Consider the following 24,550-nt stretch of genomic DNA (forward strand, 5'->3'; position numbering starts at 1 on the left):
TGGGCACAAAAACCAAAATACTAAACATCTAACTGTTTCCTCAAACCATTTACAACACAATCAATCACTAGCTCTTAACCGATTACTCCAACCATTCTTCCCAAAACAATCTATATACTCAGCTAAAGAAACCTTACGCCCTAGCGTCAATATCATTACCTCTCCTCTTTATCGTTCATTAGAACACCCTTGGCCCCGACAAAAGTCAAATAGGGCTACCAGCTAAACCTACGGGATCACCCTCGTCCCAATCATTCCAATCGAAAGTTCATCTCTTTGGATCCTCAAACAACAAATAACACCTCCTGATACTCCAGGCGCAATTGAAATACAATCCCAGTCCACAGCTTTCAAATTCTAAAACACAATCTATTTGGTAACACAGTACCTACCATCAATCACTTCATCCGCAAATGACCAAACATACTAATGACCACATACTACCTGCCTTATAGTGTAATCCTGCACTACATAACTAAATTGACCACTATACCCCACCTCGAGACTCTCTCGACAACCGAGACAACCTATAACCCCGCTCATCCATCGAGCCATGCAATTAACTCACCGAGAGTCAATTACCCGTAACACACTCCTGTAGCTCTCTGAAATGGGGATCACTCCTCAACTAACCAGTCTCTAAAAAATACTCTTACAACCCATGAATTGAATCACATCAAATAGTTAATCACCCAACAATGACATGACTCCAGTCAATGCCTACGTCACACCAGACCTACTGAGTCTAACAATCCCCTTTAACAATTATGACCAACACAATTCCTTATACTGTACTAGAATACTCGAAATACACGTCTACAACCCATAGACTACACTTGTAACTCAAGCAACCTTTATCACACCCACCATAAACCGGTTCGAAGAAAACCTCAGTACTAAACTGTGACCTAAGTCACAAACACTAACCCCTAAAGATCATGCATGCCTCATGAAAACCTCACATCATACACCTGACCTCCACGATCACAAGAACCCACACGCTAACACATGAAACTCATACGTCTCACCCTGGACACCATACTATGCCATACGTACTCATTTGAAGGTTATGCCCCAAGCACTACGCCCTAAAGACAATAAGAAAACTGAAGTAACCATGCACCGAATAGCTCGATCCACGAGCTAAAAAATTATGCCATTCGTTCGATAAGAACCAGCACCCAAACAACCTAGGAGCAACCGAGTTCCTCGCCTACTTAGGTCAAAACCCGCACAACCATCCACGTCTCAACAAGTGCTCTATCATACCAACAACCATTCCATGCTCAATCGCCTACTCATATACTTGCATAACCATGCCTAATAACAGTCACAATACTATATGAGACATGTTTGCACCTACCGTGCTCACTACTTGCTGTTACCACTTAAATCACACTTGTCATCGTATTATAATCAATATGTTTTCCATTATTTATACATTTCATCGTAATGGCCATATAACACACATTTTAGCAATTAAACACGTAAGCATGTGAACACTTAACAAATAAGCATGCATTTTAAAACCGTAAACACATAAGCAATTAAGCAAGTAAGCATGCTTCTCAGATAACAAATACTTTAACACATAAGCACATAAATAATGCAATCCACCTTTCACACAACCCTAGGTATGTCTCTACCCGTCGTCCTACTGGTTTTTGAACCATTACTCTGATACCAAATTTGTAATGACCCGAACCCAGGGGTCCGAATCGTTTACTGGGTCCTTACCCGAACCCGAGATCGTCTAAGCACACTTTGGTTAATTCCAAGGTCGATACATAACATACGTGTTATCCTAAGGCTAAAAAATAAATAAAAAATAAAAAATAATAAAATAAAATGAGATCACTAATATAAAAGATGTCAAAACAATCCGCTAACCCCATTCAAACTTGTAGAGGAGTGTCATCCACCACTTCCTTTCTGTGACCTGAAAAAAATGTAATAATATGATGGGGGTGAGCCAGCCACTCAGTAGGAGGTGTCTAGGACACAACTCTTAATGACCCCGTGAATTCACACAAAGTATAGGGTAAAAGTAAATGGGATCATGTCAATCAAGGAAAAAACACAATAACGACAACAATATCATCAACAATTACAAAACAGGTCATCCAACCATATGTATATGATGCATGCCAATGTAATGCAATGACATGCCAATGTCGCTCTATGTTTCTAAAACAAAACCGTTTCACCTTTCCAAACTGTTAGTGCAATCCGACCCAAAGTGACTCCAAGGCGTCACGAGAGGAGGATTGGCTAACTATCCACGACTACAAGGCAACTCCAATGCGTCGTATCCGGCCTAGGTAGCTCAACCACGCTAGGGTCTCTCCCTAATCCCCTCTAGACTACACTAACGCCGTGGACCACTAGGTGACTCCTAGGCGTCCGGGTTTTCGCAAACACTTTTCGAAAACTTTTTCCCCCAAAACAATTTCTTTTACTTTTCAAAAACACTTTTCTCTTTTTCCTTTCCTAATAGAATGCATGAATGTTCCAAGCTACATAATTTCAATACTAACAATGAAATCTCATGTAAATCAATAATTCTCAACAACATACACATATCTCATGCTTAAATAAACAATTTAAATATATTGAACAAATCAAGGCATAAATTGAATATATTTTCATCACATCAACTCAAGGAATATGTAATTGAGCCAACTATTCACATTATCACATAAAACCCTAAACACTATAGGTCAAATAATCAAATTAAACATGCTTATAAGCAAATTTAAAGAGGAAAATTCACATGGGTTAAAGAAATTGTGGGTTAGAATACCCCTACCTCAATAAAGATGAAAAACCCCAATTTGAACCCAAAATTCGAAATCTCAAATGGTGGCCAAATGACACTTTGGTCCGATCAAAACGAAGATCTTGACGTGCTCGTTAACTTTGCCTTAAGTGGCAAGACCAAATTTTAAATGTAGTGAGAGAGATTTAGCCTTGAAATTATGAAGGAAAAAAAAAAAAAAAAAAAAAAAAGAAAAAACGAAAAAAAGAAAAAGAAATTATGAAGACAAAGAGAGCTTCGGCGTGAAAAAGAGAATGTGAGGTTGTCTGATAGTCAATAAGTCATTTGTAATGACTTAAATATGCTAGTGGTCCCACGTTTATAATAAAAATCTTTAACATTATTATATATATCCATATACAATTCAAATTACCACCACACAAACCAACATATAACTATGTAAATATGTACAAAATACTAATGCGTATAATGCAATGGACCCGAAATAAAACCTTCGTACACAACAATCTCGGTAGCGGGTCCCACCTAGGATCTTCCGGCCCGAAAAACGAAAAAATGTCAAAATGACAACCCATGCATTACCAAGAGTCCTGAACTAAAGGAAATGCTCCAACCAACTCCCAAACACACTCGGCACACCTCACAGTGTCCAGCACACAAAACGAGACAAGACGAAAAATATAAGAAAATGAAAAAGGGAAAAATTGGAAATATTACATGAACCAAAAAAACAAGTCGACGATCATCGGTGGCGGTGGCAGCGACAATGATGACGATCTGCGACTACGACGATCTACGAAAGCGGCGGCTAGGACGATTCACCTCCCAACCCTCTCCGACTCGCTCTCTCTCAAAATCCTGACCAATTTCTTGATCGACGTCTGGGGTTCAAAATCTTCTCCTCTATTGGCGACGATCTCTACAATTACAAAGCTGATATTGATTCATTGTTAGGGTTATAGTTTGCAAATGAATTGGGGTTAGAATTGTGATCAGTGGTAAATTGGGGTACAAAGATGGTGTGAGAGGGTTTTGAATGTTAGGAAGGAGTGCAAAGATTTGTTAAGGGTTCACTGGCCAAGAAGAACAGTGGTGGTGGTGGTGGTGGTTCATTTACTGGATTACGCATAGTGGTTATGGTGGTCGCTACAGTGGAATCCATGGAGCCATGGTTGGCGATATATAGTTGCAGATCCACCAATTTCAAGGGTTTATTTTGGCTAGGAAGAAAAGAAACTAAAATTGAGGTTTGTTGAGAGAAATAATTATAAACCAAAACATGTATAATTAGATAAAATTTATGCTTGGAAGTAAGGAATTCTGTCTTCTTTTTATTAGGCAAGTGAAGACGAAATCAATGTTCTTCAAATCCTTACATGGACAGACATTGCTTGAATATATATATATATAGAGGGTTATTTTTGTCATTTAAGATTATATATATATTTTGTATTAAAAAAAATTGAAGGTAAAATGGTCAATTCACATGTGTTGGAGGCCAAAAAAAATAAATTGGGATGTAAGTAACCTAACATCAGCAAGAAATTACATGAATAGGCAGAAATTAGACACTAAGAAGGAGAGCGAGAACATATGACCAAGAAGAGGGTAATATCTAATCCCCTTCTTTTACCCTGAACATGTGAAAGAGGAGATTAGAGAATATATGACCAAGAAGAAACAAGGAAAGGAACAAACAATCTTGTTGCCCGATTTTGATGACATCTATTATGAAGAAGAGGATAAGGATGATGTCGCATTCTAGGTTCTCAGGGCAAAAGAGTGGCAAGTGGAAGCAATAGCATTCAATCAAGCTCTAAAAAGCCAAGCAAAAAGGCTCCATTGATTTGTACTTCACCCCACCTCCCGAAGTCGTCGTGCAAAATAGAAAAATAATAGGCCAGGGTAAGCATTGACGATTCTTGCAAGAAAGAAAGAGCACGCCAACAGGTTTGCATGATGGATGTGTGATGTTGGGATATCATTCAATGCTCTTATATTGAACCACATTCGACCATGGCCAGGAAAATTGATATAAAAAAATAAAAAATTTGGATTGGGTTGGTGAAGGAGTGTACATGCAATGTGAGGTATTCCCTACTAATAAATGCTTCCACATTTGTGTTTTGAATTAAACTTTCACAACCCTTCCACTTAGTGCAACTCACTTGGTATTAGAACAGATTCCTTGGAATAATGAGTTTGTTCCACTTATTAAAATTATTATTATTATTTTTCGTTGTTTTAACCTTGTATGAAAATTTCAGAGAACTCCTTATTTGATTGGTCTAAATATACTTTTCGGAAAACCCGAATGAAAGTCTTTCTTAAGTCTCAAGTAAAAAAGTATGGGCAGTCGTAGAACATGGTTGACTGCCCAACTACTACCATAGGTGTCGGTGCTGTTGAGCTTTTCCCTCTTATCAAAATCCATTCATATGAATAACAAACATTAAAAAGAAATTTATGTACAAGTACATATGTGTGTGTGTATATAAATATGGATATAGCTATACCAAATCAAAACGTTTTTAGAGAATTAATCAAAAATATTTCTCTACTTAACCACCAATGGGCAAAAGAGAGTGTGTACTTCCTTTTTGCAATTAATACTATACCAAATAAATTTGTAAGGACGTACAAAAGCTGCTCCAAATAAATTTCTCGGCGTGCTTTCTGGCTGCCCTTTTCCCCTTGGTCTCCATAAACTCCCATGGACTTCCTATAAGATTAGGTTTGCGAGGATCAAAAGAAATCTTTTCAAGCATGACAGCACTCTTAATTAAATACATTGCAAGTTCAATATCAATTGGACGCCCAACCCATCCAACGGATTCCACCACCTTAAGGTACCGATGGGGACAAATTATTTGAACACTTTCCAGTTTTCTTCTCACAGTGGTCTTGAACCATTGCAGCTGTAACGAGGGATGGATAACCATTAGTGCACAAAATCAAAATACAAAGCATCAAATCATAATTGTTCAGGTAAGTTAGAATCTCGACATTGCTAGACTCAATGGAATAGCCGCCGCACGCTCCAAGGAGATCGATCAATGACTCAATGAGATTAAAAAAATAATAATAATTTATGAAATTAGTCACTATGTTTATTGTCAACGACAATATAAAGATTGAGTGGGATACAATTTAAGAGACATTTAATTGATCCATAAATTTTTTAATTTTTACAAAATCAAGACAAGTTTAAATATAGCAGGCATAACAGAAGAACAATAGTATATGTGTTGTTGAATTTCTTATGGCAAATTTTAAACATAAAAAAGTATACCATAAAATATCTATATTTGTATGTACCGACCATATTTTACGTTAGTAACATCGCCGAAGTGTCCAAAATAAATAACTGAAGATCCTGAAAGATAAATTAAACTTGTGCTACTGCAGGGCACTCACGGGAAGTAGAAGAAAGGGGATGATAGTGTCTCTTGGCTTGCATTCCACGGCATTTTTCATCTTCAAATCATGGGGCCAAATTTCTTACCGGGATTTCTTAGTTTGTTTTAGTCTATAATTGCAAGTAGATTTTAATTTATTGAAGGATCCTTGTTCCTTCTCCCTATTGCAATCTCAATTTCTCCTTTTTCACAACTTTCTTCGCTTACCAATAGAATTATAAGGAAAAAGAAAAGATAACATAGTTGCCTTTGGACAGTGTGCCTTAAAACATTTCTTCGTGCGTTTATTAAAAGCATCTACACTTGGGCCTAAATAACAAGGAATCAGTCACGTCCTCAATAAGCAAAAATGGAGTATAACGCAGAGCAATTACTAAACAATCTGATTAAAGTAACCATATTAAAATACTTGAACGATCAGAAGAATAGAGCAAACTAAATACTGTAAGAGAATTTTCCTATTACTTGGTGATATTGTATTCTGTAATACCATAAAGATGCAATTACTTGGGAATAGTGAAAGCTTTTAAGCCCAAGTCCAAATGAATCAAATTTCCATTTGAAAATTCAATTACGAAAGCAATAAATCTCACGGTATTAAAATGCATGTTGTAAAGTAAGACTTACTACCTGCAACACAAATTTATTCAAGAATGGACATGCCTCTATCAGGGGAACCAAAACAGCAAGGCTTTCATTATCGCCTGCACTAATTATCAACTCCAGTTGCTTCAGCTTATTAAATACAGGAAATTTAACATCTTCAATACTATTATGAATAAACCAAAGAAAAAGTAAATCAGCAAAGATAGATAATTATGTTAAAAAAAGAATAAAATAAAAAAGAAGGGGGAGATAAAATGAATTAGTTAAACTTACTAACCTCATCATAGTAAGCCAAGTGCAACGTAAGGCTCTCAAGTTGAGAAAGATAGCTTGAAACCTTCAAAAAGTTACAAATTAAATTATCGCAATACTCACCCCCGATAAACATTTCCACTGGTGGCTGGACATTCTTGAATGGCAGGCTAATTTTTGGTCCGTAGTACTTAAATGACACTAGATTCATTGCAGAAATCTCAATACTTTCCACATTAAAGCAGTTAGTTATTGATAGGCGCTTCAATTTGAATGATAGCTCTGAAACTTTCAGATTGACGAGACCATCAGATTTGTGCAGAGTCAATTATTCCAAAAATGGACAGTTAGTTAAAAAGTACTCGAGAACTTGTCCAGTTACATTGACGTATTTCAGTTGGAGATTGGTAAGGGAATTGCAGCTAGTAAATCCACGGGGGTGATTCATAATATGATAAATGTAATCCTCTTCCTTTCTAGTACAATGTTTAATGTCTGAAAAGTCTAAATCAAGCCTTTTAACTCTCTTTTCGATTCCAAAGTTAACCCAATTGTCAATATCAAATCTACAAGTTTCATCGAGATCAAATTGAACTCTGAATTCATCTAAACTTGAACCATTGTACAATTTCAAGACTTGATTTACCCAAATCAAATACAAAGGCCTTTCTACATCAAGTCGTTTATCTCCCAATTTCAGTCCATATATAATATGTAAGGCATCAAAGTTCAAAGCAGTAATGTAAGTCCACATATACCTCCATCTCTTTGATAGCAGACTAGTTCTTGTAGCTTCTTTCATGGTCAATAGGGACAAGATTGAAATAAGTAAAACATCATGAAGTCCACTAATGTGATCCTCCAAACACAACCCTCTGTTCTCATCCTTATCACTATTGCAACTAAAGAAAAAATAAAAATAATAAAAATTATAACAAAGTGTGATAACAAAAGCATGCATCACAATACTGCTCAATTTTTGTAATAGAGTTTCTCTATGCAAAAATAAAATAAATAGAAACATACAAATCAATACATAAGTAAAAAGATAGTACCTTGCGTTTTTAGCACAACATATTGAGGCGAGTCTTGTTGTTTTCTCCATGGAATTTGATTTCACAGTTTTCTACAAAATCAACGCATAAATCTGCAAAGAATTGCCAAGAAAAGGGAGAGTGAAGAAGATTAATGATATCTTACGTCATATAGAGAAACAGAAGCGGCCACAAACCCTAGATTACCTAGGGATCTCACAAAAGAGACGATATTGAGAAGGAATTGCAGTGAAGAAGATTAATAACAGATTAGAGATATGAGATAGAAAAAGAGAGCAAATTTATATACATGTGCGAGAGATGTAAATAAGCTAGGGTTTCTCCGAAGTTGGAAGGTACTAGGATTTTTGTAAGCGTCTTACTAGGATTTCTCTCCTTGTGTGGGATTTCTTTCGACGGCTCATGATGAAGGTGGGCCTGTTGGTCTGGGTTGCGAGTTGAAGGGCAGGCCGGGGTCACTTAAGGAAGCTAATGGGCCAATGTTGGGCAAACGTTTTGAGCCCATTGCTAATGTCGTGACTAACAATGATGCTTTTCCAGACGGCGTTTTCTCTGACGAGATTAGAGGAGGAAGACGAGCTAAGGGATGTGTTCAGGGTCACAGTTTGAAGAAAAAGGTGTCTATTCTTTCCTTCGGTAGAAGATGGTCAAGGAAGGAGAAACAGAAGTGGGTTCCAAGAACGACGGGGATTACAGTCTTTTCAACCTTGGTTTCCCTTTTCTTCTCAGTCACGAAGGTGTGTGGGGTTGAATAAAGGCGTGGGGGAGTCGGGTTCTCCATGGTTATCCCCAGTTTTTGAGGGAGAGCCAGGGGTTGACTGTCATGGGGAAGGTTGTGATTTTGGGCTTGGCTCTTCTCGAATGTGTGATTTTAGTAGTGAGGGAGTTACTATTTGCGTAGGAAGGGATGTGAAAATCAAGCTAGATAACGTTATAGCCAACGTGTTTCTGAAGGAATTGCGTGACCATTTAGCATTGAAAGGCTTGCAAAGCAGTTCAGGAATTTCTGTGATTGACGAGGAGGCTAGGACGCCTTTGACTTGTGGTTCCCCTTCCTCTTCCAATGCTTGGGAGGGAGGTTCAGGTTCCTTCTTGGAAGGGGATTTGGGCTTGGTTCAGTGGGAAGGGAGTGGTGATGTTTTTGATTGTGTTGTACCTTTGGCTGCGATAGGACCAGAGGGGGAGTGTATGGAAACAGCAACCGTTGGTGTGGGTAAGGCGAGTTTGGAAGAGGAGTGGTTGAGAGAGAAGGGTGGAGAGGTGGGTTCTCTTTTGGGTGTGTCATTTGAAGGTAGATTGGATGAGGCGATGAGGTTGTTTAATGAGGTCATTGACGCTCAGATTTTGGAGAGGGCGGGTAGAAGTGATGGGTTGCTGATGGAGGAGGGGGTGAGGGAGGAGAGGAGTCCCTTTGATGTCGTCACTTATGAAAGGAGGAATAGGGGATCCCGGGAGAGGGACGGTGGAAGGAGGAGTGGGCGTGATTTTTCATCTGTTTCCTTATGAAGCTACGCCTTTTTTCATGGAACGTCCGGGGTCTCAATGACCCGCAGAGAAGAAAAGTTGTGAAGTCGGTGATTCGGAAAGAGGGTGGGCATGTTGTGTGTTTACAAGAAACGAAGATTGCATCGATGACGGACTTGATCGTGAGAAGTTTGGGGGGGGGGGGAAGATTTGTAGAGTGGATTGGTTTGGATGTGATTGGTTTTGCAAGTGGCATTCTTATCATGTGGGATAACTGTTGGGTCTTGTTGGGGGACTCTCTGGTGGGGCTCTTCTCGGTCTCTTGCGTTTTTTCTCTGATAGAGGATGGTTTTCGTTAGGTCTTCTCAGGAGTTTATGGCTCTACAGAAGACAATGTGAGACATTTGTTTTGGGAGGAGTTGGGAGAGGTTCGTAGTCGATGGGAGTTACCTTGGTGTGTTGGAGGGGACTTTAATGTTGTCCGCTCTCCTTTTGAGAGGTCGACAGGGGGAAGATGGACATTTGATATGGAGTCATTCTCAGAGTTCATTGATGAGTGGAGATTGATTGATTTGCCTTTGGTGGGTGGTCCTTTTACGTGGTCTAGTGGTCGTTCTCCTCCTCTCTTATCTCGTCTTGACAAGTTCTTTGTGTCGAGCGATCGGGAGGAGAAGTTCTTGGATGTGGTTCAGGCTACTTTGGCTCGCTCCTTATCTGATCATGTTCCTTTGATGTTGGATTATGGTGGGTTGCGTAATCGTCGTTCCCTTTTCAGATTTGAGAATATGTGGCTTCAAGCTGAAGGTTTTATAGAGAGGGTTAGATCCTGGTGGGAGGGTTATTGTGTGAGTGGCTCCCCTAGTCATTCTCTAGCAGGAAAGCTTCGTCTGTTGAAGATCGATCTGAAAGTCTGGAATAAGGAGGTTTTTGGTAATCTGAGTTGGCGGAAGAATAGGGTCTTTTCAGAGATTGCCGATATTGATCGGATGGAGGGTCAGGGTTCTTTGCCGGATTCCTTGAGACGTAGGAGGATGAAGTGTCAGGCGGAGTTTGCTGAGATTGTTGTTTTAGAGGAGATTTCGTGGAGGAAAAAGTCTAGAGCCTTATGGCTCAAGGAAGGAGATGAGAACACAAATTTTTTTCATAAACTTGCTAATGCTTATAGAATGAGCAATCATATTGGGAGGATCCGAGTTGATGGGGAGGTGTTGTGTAAGGAGGAGGAGATGTGCAAGGGTATTGCAGATTTCAACTCGAGATTGTTCACAGAATCAGATGGTTGGAGACCTTTGCTTGCAGGGATTCATTTTGACTCTATTTCGGGTGAAGAGAGCTCTGTTCTTGAGGAGCCATTTACTGAAGAGGAAGTGTTGTCCACGTTGAAGAGCTGTAATGGGGATAAAGCCCCAGGTCCTGATGGTTTCTCTATGAGTTTTCTTTCGAAGAACTGGGAGGTGGTTCGTGAGGAGATTATGGGTACTTTTCATGCTTTCCATGCCCAGGGCTCTTTTGAGAAGAGCTTCAATGCCACTTTTACTGTTCTCATTCCGAAAAAGGGTGGGGCTTTAGATATCAGGGAGTTTCGCCCTATTTGCTTGGTAGGGTGTATTTACAAGTTGATTGCTAAAGTCCTGGCCTCTAGGTTGAGGAAGGTTTTAGACAGCGTCATCTCTGATTCTCAGAATGCCTTTGTGGGAGGTCGCCATATTTTGGATTCAGTTCTTATTGCTAGCGAATGTGTTGATTCCATATTGAGTAGTGGGAATCCGGGTGTTTTGTGCAAGCTGGATATCGAGAAGGCGTATGATCATGTGAGCTGGAGTTTCCTCCTTTACTTTATGGAGAGGATGGGATTTGGGGAGAGGTGGAGGAGATGGATTATATTTTTGCATCTCTTGTGCTCGGGTTTCAGTTCTTGTTAATGGAGCTCCGACCGGTTTTTTCTCCAGTTCGAGGGGATTGAGACAAAGGGATCCTATTTCTCCGTTCCTGTTCCTTTTTGTGATGGAGGCCCTTAGTAGATTGATTCAGAGGGCGGTGGAGTTGGGATTCTTGAGAGGTTTTAGAGTGGGCAGGGATGCTACTGGCCAGTTGGAGATTTCCCATTTGATGTTTGCTGATGATACCTTAGTGCTCTGTGATGCTGCTGCAGATCAATTGAGGTATCTGAGATGTGTATTAGTTTGGTTTCAAGTTGTTTCTGGGCTAAAGGTGAATGTTGGTAAGAGTGTTCTTGTGCCGGTTGGGGAGGTCCCTGAGATTGAGAGGTTGGCGCAGATTCTTGGTTGTCGCACTGGCTCTTTTCCTATTTCCTACCTAGGGTTACCTCTGGGCGCCCCTTCAAGATGTGTGGGAAGTTGGGACCCAGTTGTGGATAGATTTGAGAAAACATTGGCGGGTTGGAAGAAACAGTATCTCTCTAAAGGGGGTCGGGTCACTTGATTAAGAGTACTCTTTCTTGTCTCCCCACTTATTTCATTTATCTTTTTCAGATTCCTTCCTCTGTGGCAGAGAGGATTGAAAGATTGCAGCGCAATTTTCTTTGGGGGGGGGGGGGGGGGGAGAGGGGAGGAGTTCAAGTTTCACTTGGTGCGTTGAGAGCAAGTTTGTTGTCCTATTCGGAGGGGTGGCTTAGGGATTAGGAGGTTGTTGCCTTTCAACAAGGCTCTCCTTGAGAAATAGCTTTGGAGGTTCGGGGTGGAAAGAAGTTGGCTCTGGAGGAGGGTTATAGCTCATAAATTTGGGGAGAGTAATGGAGGGTGGTGTTCTCTCATGGGCCGTGGTCCTAGGGGAGTCGGGGTTTGGATTGGCATTCGGAAGGGGTGGGATGATTTCTGTAAGCATGTCCGCTTTCGAATCAGGGATGGTAAGAGGATCAGATTTTGGGAGGACCTTTGGTGTGGGGTTTCCCCTCTTGCGCTTGCTTTCCCACGGCTTTATAGGATTGTTTCTCACAAGCAGGCCTTGGTGGTTGATTGTTATCATCTTGATAACGGGAGACTGACTTGGGATGTTCTATTTAGGAGGCATTTCCAGGATTGGGAGATTGAGGAGGTCACCCGGTTTTTGGCCCTTCTATATCGTCAGACGATCACAGCTGGGGATTCTGATTGTTGGCTTTGGCTCCCCAACCCTCAGGGGCGTTTCGAGGTGAGGTCATTTTTCAAGTGTCTTACGGTTGGCGCTGGAGGCTTCTTCCCTTGGAAGTCTATTTGGCGTTCCAAAGCCCCTCTCAAGGTGGCCTTCTTCGCGTGGACTTCTGTCTTGGGTAGGATTTTAACCCAGGATAATTTGAGAAGGAGGAACCAGGTGGTGATTAATAGATGTTATTTGTGTTTGCGTGACGAGGATACTATTGATTACCTTCTGCTGCATTGTAACATGGCTAGGGGATGTTGGGACTTGATGATTGGGTTGTTTGGGATCCCGTGGGTGATACCTAGATCCAATAGAGGGTTGATTGAGGCTTGGAGAGGTTTTTCAGTGGGGGCTCTCATTCGGGACGCCTAGAGGGCTACGCCTCTTTGTGTTTGGTGGTGTATTTGGCTTGAGAGAAATCGGCGCTACTTTGATGGAAAGGAAAAGCCTATCTCTATGCTTAAGTTCTCTATTCTTCCACTCTTTTTTATTGGGTTTCAGGGAGGGATTTTCAGTCTGTTGAGGAGTTGGTTGTCTTTTTGGCCTCTTTGAAAGCTTGAGGCGCTTTGGCCTGGTTTTTGTACTTGGGTTTCGCTCCCCTTTTGAGCGGTTCTTCAATTTTATTTTACTTATCAAAAAAATTTGAACACGGACTTGGAGACCGTCTTAAAGGAAGTCCGGTCCAATTTTTCCTACTAGAGGCCCAATTGGCTGATCGCCCAAGCCCACTTTTTTTTTTTTTTTTTTTTTCAGAGAAAATTGAAAAAAATAAAAAAAATAAAAAAATTAGAATAATCCTTTAACAGGGAATGTTTATTCGGTTCGGATTAGTCTACTCATTTTTCTTTTTCTTTTTTTGAAAATTCAACTGAAAGGATTTCAATAAAAATGATAAAATTCATTACGAGTATTCTTTTAGACAATGAATAGTCCCCCTCCAACAGTTCCAATATGATTTAAGATAGAGCCTTAATCTTTAGCCTTGTGAATTTGAAGAGAAGCCTTCTAAATTTGAAGAGAGACACTAAAGTAGTGCATACTTGGGGTGTGAGAAAGTACAAAAGACTCGAATGTGACATACTTTCAAAAATTTTAAAATGTATTTGTTTCAATTTTCGTAAAACAATTCTTAAGGACTAAAAAAAAAAAAAAAAAAAAAAAAAAAAAAAAAAAACTCTTTTCAAAGAACTATAAAATAAAATTCAAAAACGATTTTTTTTTTCCTTTTTTTTTTTTTTCTGAGTTTTCATACCAGAAAACCGTGGCATATTAATCTTATATTCATAGGCCAAGTGATGTTGCGCGGCTACAATGAAAACCTAATAGTTCAATCTCTTGAGTGCAAAGAATTCCTTAAGGCCACATCCACCGGTGAAAGTCCGAACTTTACCCAACCCATGTAGAGGGGCGCATATTGTGCACACTCCCACAGTCCCACTGCCCTAGACTTAAATATGCTACATAGACCTAACATGAACAAGAAACAACAATGCATCTCCACATCTAGCATTTTATAACTATTAGTTGAATCAATTCCATCATTTTTACAAATGAAAATTTTTGGCACTCATTAAGGAACATTTATTCCCAGAAATGAAAATTTTAGGCACTCGTAAAGGAACATTTCCGCCACTAGATTGAGCCCGTGATTCTAGGAAGAGTCTCACTACTGGGAAAATGAGAGATGGTTCAGCCGTTGCACTATTTCCATAATCTCCGCAAGCTAGCCTCTTAGTCACGGGTGAGACTAGAGAAATTCCGCTCCATAAAAGGATTATTCCATGAAGGTGTTCGTGGCTGGCGTCACAAAGAATGGCTTACTGTAGTCCCCTGCTCGCACATTGCAGGTCAGCAGGCTGTCACACAATCCCCCAGCAATCTACAGTAGAACACCATGATATCATCCCACTCGCGGAGCTCATGTGAAGTTGCGACTGCTCTTACTTGGATGGCAGCAAGTAGAATCCGTGGCTTTCTTGGAGCAGCATTTACTTCTATTTGCTCCCTTTATGCACTTACTGGATCTGAGTATTCCATAACCTATTCAAAAATCCCAACGATTTTCTTATGAGTTACTGACTTGCAATCAAACCCAAATTCCTTGTTATCATAATCAATTTAACCTATGTACATGAGCGTATGTCTAACATATCTATATTACCACTGGACATTGAACAAAATAAGACTCAATTCTTAGTATACTCTGACAAGTCTTAGTATATGAACCCTCCAATTCAAATATTGAAATTATATTACCACTGGACATTGAACAAAATAAGACTCAATTCTTAGTATACTCTGACAAGTCTTAGTATATGAACCCTCCAATTCAAATATTGAAATTCTTGGAAAGGTGTGATAAATCTGGATCACTGAATTTTCCATTCTGAACCAATTTTTTTTTTAGTGCAAACACCTAAAAGGCTTAGGGTTCCCCCACAAAATCTAACTGTCAGCGTAAAAGAAAATTTTGGTAATAAAAGACTTATTGCATATTAATTTGAATTTCTGAACCCTCTTTTCTAGAAATCACTTCATTTCATAGTATATGTAATATAGAAATGAATGATGTATTCTCTCTCTTCCAAAAAATAACTGTGGATCGTGTAATTCTTACTCTCAAACTCTATTGTATCTATTATAAAAAGAGTGCAATGTGCTCCTCTGCTGATCACCAATATAATCCATGAAATCCAGGTGTTGTTAGCTCATGCTAGTCATTGGTCTCTTTCTTGTGTACCATGATCTCGAAACAAGGCAGCCCATCATAGCTAATATGATCTCTCTCTCTCTCTCTCTCTCTCTCACCTTGGGACATTGAGAATTCTCAGAAAAACCCCAAAATATGTATCAGATCTTGTTCAATATTAATGTTGGTTTACTAAATTCTGTAGCTGTTGACTACTGTTTTAGACACCATTTTTGAAACAAATTATAAATTATAGCTTCAAATTGAATCTGACTAACAAAATATACCTATGACACATCACATTATCTGAACTTTCTTGTTTCTAAAAGTTTCTCTAAAAGAGTGTTTTGCAAGCAGTGGGGAATTCAAGCCCCACTAAAGTTGTCTTTTAAGAATATATAATATGATGAATTGTTTTGATGTTCTTACAGATAAACCAAAAATCCATCTAAAAAAGAAAACAACAGATACTACAATTATATGTACACACACATAGAGAGAGGGCTTGGTAGGGGGAGAGGGAGCGGAAAGGAAGGGAGGACCAAGCCCCTCAGATACTTCTGCCAAAATTGGGCAGCGCCTTTCATATATGCACACGGTATACACATACATACAGGGCACACAACATTTTATGAATGTGTGCATATGCATAAAGGTATATTGTTGTTTAATCCTATAAAGGAATCCTATTTAATGTATTAAAAAGCCTTTTCAATTCTTGGTGTATGATGTTCAAATCACAAAATACCTATTCCCTTCCTTTTCATTTCCTTTCAAGTCAACCAAAAAACATGAAAGAAAGGCTCATTGGTTTCTCCAAGTATAGGTGATTGGTTTGTAGTCATCTTTCATCTAATTTTCCATCCTTCATACAAAAAATTAAGCATAGGGGTGACACGGAAAAGGAAAGTATGTGCATAGACTAGAGGAAACAACCACCAATGACTAAAAAATTGTTTATGGAACAAAGCAAATAACTTACCCACTGTTTGTCACAATACACTTCATGCTAGCAGCTTTGGCGGCTGCAAGACCTATTGCGCTGTCCTCAACCAGAACACAACTGCGAAAAGTGAAGAAATATATCATAATCTTTACAGCACTTCCACAATTCATCAATAATGACAAAGTAAAAGCCAAAGAATGATGTATTAGAAAACATGACATCATAATTAATTGTGTGGTTATTAATCACAATTTATATTTTGGATCTTGAACTTCATGATCATCACTAGTTAGTAAAACATTAATGTATGTTTGGCATAAATAATGTATAATCATAAATACCTTGATCCATATGTGCGGAGATGTTGAAATATCGAATGAACAATAATCACCTCTTTGATTAATCAAGAAGATCTAGAAGATGGTTTCTCTCCCTTAATCCCTTCTATACACTTTACTCACTTATGTGTTGTATCTATAATGCGTATAAATGATGGCAACTACACTTCTATTAGAATGGGGTAGAGAGAGGACCGACGCTTCTGCTATTTATAGGCAACTTAACTACAGACCATCAAGTAGAAGAATTGCAAATTGGCTGATCAATTATAGCTATCATTCATAGCTTTCAGTGTAAAGAAATCATAAGTTAATAAAAGATCATAAAGCAAAGGAATCAATGAGACGGAAACAATAGGAAATATACTGAATGGAAGACAAACCAAAATAGGAAATGTCATAAAGCAAAATAATCAATGAGATAGCTTCAATGGAAGACAGACCAAAATGGGTAATGTCGGAGGATTAAACAAATATGTGGTGTGTCATTATTCTTAATATGGTGAGTCATTATTCTTACATGATGGACTTCAAAAACATCTACTAAAACTAAGTAATATATGCAAACAGTCATCAGCTTCTTCACCAATCAGAGAGGACGTTTTTGAACTACTCAACATGAGTACATATTTGGAGGCACCACAAGGCAACAACAATTTGGAAACATCATGTCTTGTTTACTTGGCAAATGAGAGGCATATTTTGTTTCTTATAGCACTTGAAACAAGTCTTTTCCATTGCAAATATAGCGAACTCGTAAGGTTTTCAAATTATGAAGCCATATGTTTGAGATTCACAAAAGAAAAAGAAAAAGAAAAAAAAACAAAAACAAAAACAAAAAACAAAACAAAATTTCAACTGTGATAGAACAAAATCAAATAATATAGCTTCCATATATTATTCAAACACTACAAAAATACTAGGCCGGACAAGAAGTTTACTGGATCAGGCTTTTTACAAGGAACAACATCTCCTGCAAATATCTTAATTTTTTCTGCTTGCTCGGGTCCCAGCAAGAATGAAACCATTGCAGAGACCTGAAATCACCAGAGACATTCCACTTGTCAAACCAATTAGTATACTTTTTTTTTTTTTTTTTTTTTTTTTTTAATAAACTAACTCAAACAAATAAGAAGATCAAAGCTTCTTTACTATAATCACGAAGAATGGACAACTTGACATTTACCCTAAAAGAACTTTTTGTATTGTAGTAATTTATTTTATTCACATCAAGAAAGTAAATTGTTAAAAGAGGCTAAAGGGTTATCAAATAATTAATTAATTCCTCAAGAGCACCTGGTTCTAGAACCATCTCCCAAGGTAACTTCAAAAACTCTAAACCATTGTATTTCTTAAAAACAATAATAAAATATATTAAAGCCATCAAGAGTATCTGATTTCTAAAGACGACACTTCTTAACCAATTAAACAAATAACTTGAAAACTTCTAATGAGAAGCATTAGGTCTAAGGGTTTTTTTTTTCCTAAATGAATTAACCATAGAATTATTTTATGTATCATTAGGTCTAAGGTTCGACTCCTCTTGGGTGCAATCAATTCCTTGGAAGGGGGTGTATGAGTACCAATTAAGAAAAAATAAAATAAAAGGAAGAAGAAGAATGCCTACATATGTTTTCAACACCAAAATTCGATTTCTAAGCAATCTCTAGGGAAACTTAAAGACGACGCTTCTTAACCAATTGAACAATTAACACCAATGAGCCAGTGGCATAGCGGTATCAGCCTTTTACTTCTAATGAGAAGTATTGAAAAGGAATGCCTACGTATGTTTTCAACACCAAAATTCTTGACATAATGGAAGGCTGGAAACTAAATAATCAAAAGAGAAAAGTGAAAAGTGAAATCATACAACCAAGCATACTCACTCAACATCTTACACCACCTTTCAAGAGTGTGTCCGACTCTTGAATGTCTTTGTTTGAGCAGAACAGGTAAGACTCGTGAAGGAATTGTTCGTTATTCTCCTTAAAGTTATTGATAAATTTGGGACCCAATTTGTCCTTGCTGGGACATGGATGTCTTACCAAAGAGGGAAAAGAATTTTTCTTTTTTTAAAAAATAAAAAATAAAATAAAATGACCCAAAATGGAATAAAGGAATATTTAGGGTTTTTAATTTCTAAGGATTCAGGATCAAAGCGGGTTAGTACTGTATACAAGAGTGTACTTAACCACTCATGAACTGAAACAAAATGTAGTTCCTAGAATAGTCAGCGCTGGTGTAAAATGATATTGCAACATTATCCCATCAATTCATGATCTCAGGACAGCCATCATTCTGAACATTGGTGTGGTAAGTGATTATGACCAATATTTACAAGTAAATGAAAGCAACTACTGAGCTCAAAATCGCAGCTTAGCTAAGCAAAATCAAACATTAGCTTAATTTTGCAACTCTAGGCCGAAGGGGCAGCAACTTTTTCTCAATAAGGGCCATGAACAACTCCCTCTTTAGCTTGTGAAGTAAAGCTATAAATTCCTTCCTTTCTTCCTCGCTCTGAGCTTTGTCCGGCCAACCTATCTAGTTAAAGTAGGCTGTCATCTTAAAAGAAATGGAATCAACCACTAATAAAAACAACTCTTGAAGTACCTCACTAACAAAAGAGATGAAAGCAGCCCATTAACAAATTCAACTCAAATAGTTACACCATCTACTACTTTTACCAACAAAATCAAACCATAATGGTAACACTTGTATAACTCAAAAGAACTACTTATGAACTTCTTTAGAAAAGTGAAAACCTCTCTTTTCCACCTCCAATTTTGAGCAATTTGCCATATAACTCCACATCCCAGGTAACATCCAATTCCCTCTGGGCAACCAAATTCATTATGTGATCAATCCATGAGAAAATTGAGGCATTTAACACAAAACACACAGATATACACAACAACCCAATTCATAAAACATCAAATTTATTCGAAAAGTGATAAGCATGATAATAAATGATCAAAAATCAAGAAAGAGTGGTGTACACACAAACCGAATTGATAAAACATCAAATTAATTCGAAAAGTGAAAAGCATCATCATTATTAATTAAAAATAATAATCCAGAGACAGTCGAGTGTTACTTCTGAGAAAGTGTTGCAGAAGAAATCCTATGGCCCTCTTTTTCTGTGTGGACAAGCACACCATCGCAGTCAAAGAGGAGTGCAGAGGGAAGAACAGAAGGGGCAGAATCTGACCATTTCTCTTGCTCCTGATGGTCACAGGACTTGTTTGTGAGGTTTCGTTGATGCATGGAAATTCTAGAACCGACCGAGTATGGAAGATGATAAGGTCCTCAAATGGACACGGAGAGAAGAAACAGAGGTTTTGGGGTGAGAGAGTCGCTGAAGAAGAAAATTAGGTGCTGGATGGAGGAGAGATGACGGTTGACGCCATTGGAGTCTCTCCCGTCTCTATGCTTTCATTTGGAGATGAACAGAACGGCCTTGTGTAAACTTTATCCAAAGGTATGTTTGGGACCGTGGAAAAAAAAATAAAGCAAGGAAAGGTCCCAAAGAAAATAAAGAAAGGAAAGGAAGAAGAAGAAAGTGTTAACCAATTTGGTTTAGTTTGGATACGGAATTACGGATGAGAGAAAAGAAATCAAAAGACAATATTAGTTACCAGATAAGAAAGTGTTAATTAACTTGGTCGGTTTGGCTTAGTTTGTATACAAAGGATGGAAAATAATTGAATAACAATATTAGTCACAACTTACGAGATAAGAGAAAATAAATAAAATGATAACAATAATTTACATTTATGATTAAATAGATGGGAGAGTAAAGAAAAAGAATGTTAGTGTTGTTGTTTGGATAAGATAAATGAAAAAAAAATTACTATCATACCTTTTTTTTATAATTTTATATGTGATTTTTTAAGCCATAGTTATAAAAGTATCACTAATTCACTTTCATTTTCCTCCAAATCTTCTCATTTTTGGAGCAATACAATATGACATTCCCAATCATTTCTTTTCAACTCAAATCATTCCATCCAAACATAAGATTCCCCATCCTTTCTTTTCTTTTCTTCTCTTCTCTTTCCCTATCCCCCAAATCCTCCCAACCAAATGAGGCCTTAATGGAAGAAAATAAGAAAAGAAAGTAATTATATTTGATACAAAAATTATTTTAATAAATTACAACCATGACTTTTTCATAAGTTTTGTCTTTTACAAAAAAAAAAATGTAAATTTAGTATTAATAAAGTTTCATTAAAAATAAGACATTTCATTATTCTACCCTTTATTATGTTATTGGACGGACCAGGAAAGTATTTGAGTGGGGAGGCTTTTAATAAAATAATATGGTGGGGGTAATAGTAAAGTTTTTCTATAATTTTAGGGAGATAAAATTTAAATTTTATAGGTATATAAATAAATTAAAAAATTAGTAGGTATAAAATAAAATAAAAGACAATTTTCCTTTCTTTCTTCCAACATTTCATACCAAAAGCAATTTATCCTCTCCATCCATTACTATTCATTTCATCCATTAGTATTCATTTCTTTTCCTTCCATTTTCATTATTATGCTCCAAAAAGAAAGAAGATAAAAGGTGAATGGATAGTCTGACCAGACTTGTTCACTGATCCTTTTAACCTTTAAATCGTTTATTAAATCGAGTATAATGAAAAAATTGTGATAATGGCTTACTAAATTCTTTAAAATAACTTTCATTTTAGATTTTTTTTTTTCCTTTTTAATTTTAAAAATAAAATAAAATTAAAATTTGTTTCAAAGTATTTTCATTTTTTTTATAGGCTACCATTAAATTTTTTTTTTTTTTTTAAATAATTTTCAATAGCAATATGTTCAATGAGTTATTTGTATTAATTTTAATCTTATATTAAGGAGAATAATATTAAGGGTGTGTTAGGCCGCGTAGAATTGAAGTCTTGGAATTAGAATCTATGAAATTTGATAACAATAACTAAAAAAATTAAACCAAAATTTTCTCAAATTTAATCAATTCCAATTCCGAGACTTCAATTTCATGCAACCGAACACACCTAAGGATTATTTTTAACATTATTACCTTGCAACAACTGGATAGTTCAAGAGTGGTGTGCACGATGCACCCAATATCTACTTGTCAATGAGAGCACAATCATACTTGTCCAATTTATCATGTGAACTTGTAGCTACATGCACGAGATGAAAATTTCACCTTTAAAAAATTGAAGAGAGAAAAAAAAAATCTAAAATGAAAATCATTGTAAAAGAAACCTATTCATTATTATAATGTTGCATAATTTTCAAAATTTTCTAAGTTTCTCCTTTAGGCTCGTTTGCTTAGACAGAAAATTTTATAGAAAGTGAAAGTGAAAGAAAGGAAAATCAAGTTTCTATCATGCATTTGGTTAGCAGAAAATATTTTAAAGAAAGTTGTAAGAAAATATTATTTTATTTATTTGGATAGCATGAAAATGAAAAAAAAAATGATTCTACTTACCAAAAATACCCTTATAATTTTAAATAGTAAAAAAATAAATAAATTTATGTTTGATATATATTATTTATACTTAATTATTTATTTTAGTAAGGAAATAGTGAAATATGGAATAAAATAATATGTGATATCATAATACAATTTTTTTGCTTTCTCCTTTCTCTATATATATTTGCTTTCTCCTCTTTCTATATATATTCACTTGTTCCCGTGTAAACTTGAATTCTCAATCTTTAATGTAAGAAAAATAAGTTTTTGGTAAAGTGGACTATCAAAGTTCAAGTATTTATTTTCTCTTTATGTTAGTTTTAATTTTATTATTTATTATTTATTTGTAAATGATGTAACTGGATATTATATATCTAATTACAACTTTCTCACTGAGAAAATAAAGTCATAGATAGATTGTGTAAACTATTTACGAATCATCAATTATTTATTTCAAGATAATGTTTGATGTTAGGTATGAAACAAATTGTGTTAAGATAATGTAAACTAGTTTTCACCTAACACTCTTGTTATCAACAAATAGTTATGTATATATATAATAACTTTTAATCATTATCAATTATAGAAAAAAATATTTTACTTATTTAAGACATTTCAAAAAAAAAAATGAAAAAAAATAATTCAGTAATAAAAGGAAAAAATTAATTAATTTTGGATGCACATATAAAAAAATACAAACAATTTATTTAGTAATGCATGATTTTATAAAAAAAAGCAATTTATAGATAGCGGGACCACTCACTCATCTGACTAAGAAGGGTGTACGGTTCGTGTGGGATGAACATTGTCAGAAAGCTTTTGATGAGCTGAAGACTAAGTTGACTTCTGCATCGGTTTTGTCTACCCCACAGAGCGGAATAGAGTATCTGGTTTACACGGATGCTTCTTTACAGGGTCTTAGATGTGTTTTGATGCAGGAGGAGCGACCGATTTCGTATGGATCTCGAAAGCTTAAGCCTCACGAGCTTAATTATCCAACACATGATTTGGAGTTGGCAGCTGTGGTCTTTGCCTTACGTATTTGAAGGTATTATCTGTTGGGTGAGTCCTTCAAGTTATTTAGCGATCACAAGAGTTTGCAGTACTTGTTCACTCAGCGGGAGTTGAATATAAGATAGCGCAGATGGTTGGAGTTTGTGAAAGACTATCACTTTTCTATACAGTACCATCTAAGGAAAGCGAATGTGGTGGCAGATGCACTTAGTCGCCGACCTGTTGGTAGTCTTTCTGCTCTGTTCGCTACGGAGTGGAATGCTTTGAGGACAGTGGATGAGTTGTCGGATGCTTTCATGGCTTGTATGGTAGTTACACATTCTATTATTCACAAGATTTTGAAGGCATAACTCACGGATCAGTAGTACATTGACAAGGTTGCAGAGATAGCTTCCAGAGAGGTTCCATTCTACTATGTTGGGGCTGATGGAGGTTTGAGGTACTAGGGATGGTTAGTGGTACCTTCTGCTGATGATTTGAGGAAGGATGTGATGACTGAGACTCACTACTATGAGTTTTCTGTTCATCCAGGAGGCGATAAGATGTATCAGGATATGAAGCGGCAGTTTTGGTGGGCAGGTATGAAAAGGGACATTACTCTTTTTGTCTCTCGATGTAGTACTTGTCAGATGGTCAAAATTGATCATCAGAGGCCGCCAGGAGCTCTACAGTCGCTGCCGATATCGGAGTGGAAATGGGAAAGCATTTCTATGGACTTTGTGGAAGGATTGCCAAATTCCTTCAAGGATCACAATTCCATTTGGGTTATCGTGGACAAACTAAAGAAATCAGCTCATTTCTTGCCTATTCGCACTAACTACACTTCGGAACAGTTGGCGCGACTTTACATTACTGAGATTGTGAAGTTACATGACATTCCCTTGTCTATTATATCGGACAGGGATTCGAGCTTTGTGTTTGGATTCTGGAAGAGTTTCCAGCAAGCTTTGGGTACGGAGTTACACCTTAGTATTGCTTATCATCCTCAGACTGATGGACAGATTGAGAGGGTTAATCAGATTATGGAGGATATGCTTCGGTCGTGTGTTCTTGATTTCAAGGGCCACTGGGAGGATTACTTACCGCTTGTGGAGTTTGCTTATAATAATAGTTTTCAGAAGACTATTGGGATGGCACCAATTGAGGCGTTATATGGCCGACCGTGTCAATCACTTGTTTGTAGGATGGAGGTTGGCGAGAGCTGATTTTTGGGTCCTGAGTTCATTAAGGATACTTCCGAGAAGATCGCTCTTATTAGGGATCGTATGCGTACTGCCCAGAGTAGGCAGAAGAGCTATGCTGATCGTCGCACTCATGCTTTGGAGTTTCAGGTTGGGGATCAGGTTCTACTCAAAGTGTCTCCTATGAAAGGAGTCATGCGCTTTGGAAAGAAGGGGA

General features: G+C 37.3%; 1 protein-coding gene across 1 annotated transcript; it reads right to left on the reverse strand.

Annotated features, from left to right (window-relative positions):
* Positions 1-13,869: 13,869 nt before the first annotated feature.
* On the reverse strand, positions 13,870-20,249 carry LOC132303824 (CBBY-like protein). The gene is made up of 4 exons (XM_059801255.1): positions 19,781-20,249; positions 17,628-17,723; positions 16,385-16,465; positions 13,870-14,753 (listed from the first exon to the last, which is right to left on the reverse strand). Exons 1-4 carry the CDS (start codon positions 19,948-19,950, stop codon positions 14,729-14,731), a joined length of 372 nt encoding a protein of 123 aa, XP_059657238.1. The 5' UTR covers positions 19,951-20,249; the 3' UTR covers positions 13,870-14,728.
* Between the last annotated feature and the right edge of the window lie 4,301 nt (positions 20,250-24,550).

Source organism: Cornus florida, unplaced genomic scaffold (assembly GCF_030987335.1).
Source record: "Cornus florida cultivar Cherokee Brave unplaced genomic scaffold, ASM3098733v1 CherokeeBrave_3.0.0_Hap2_Chr04, whole genome shotgun sequence".
Classification (NCBI taxonomy): domain Eukaryota; kingdom Viridiplantae; phylum Streptophyta; class Magnoliopsida; order Cornales; family Cornaceae; genus Cornus; species Cornus florida.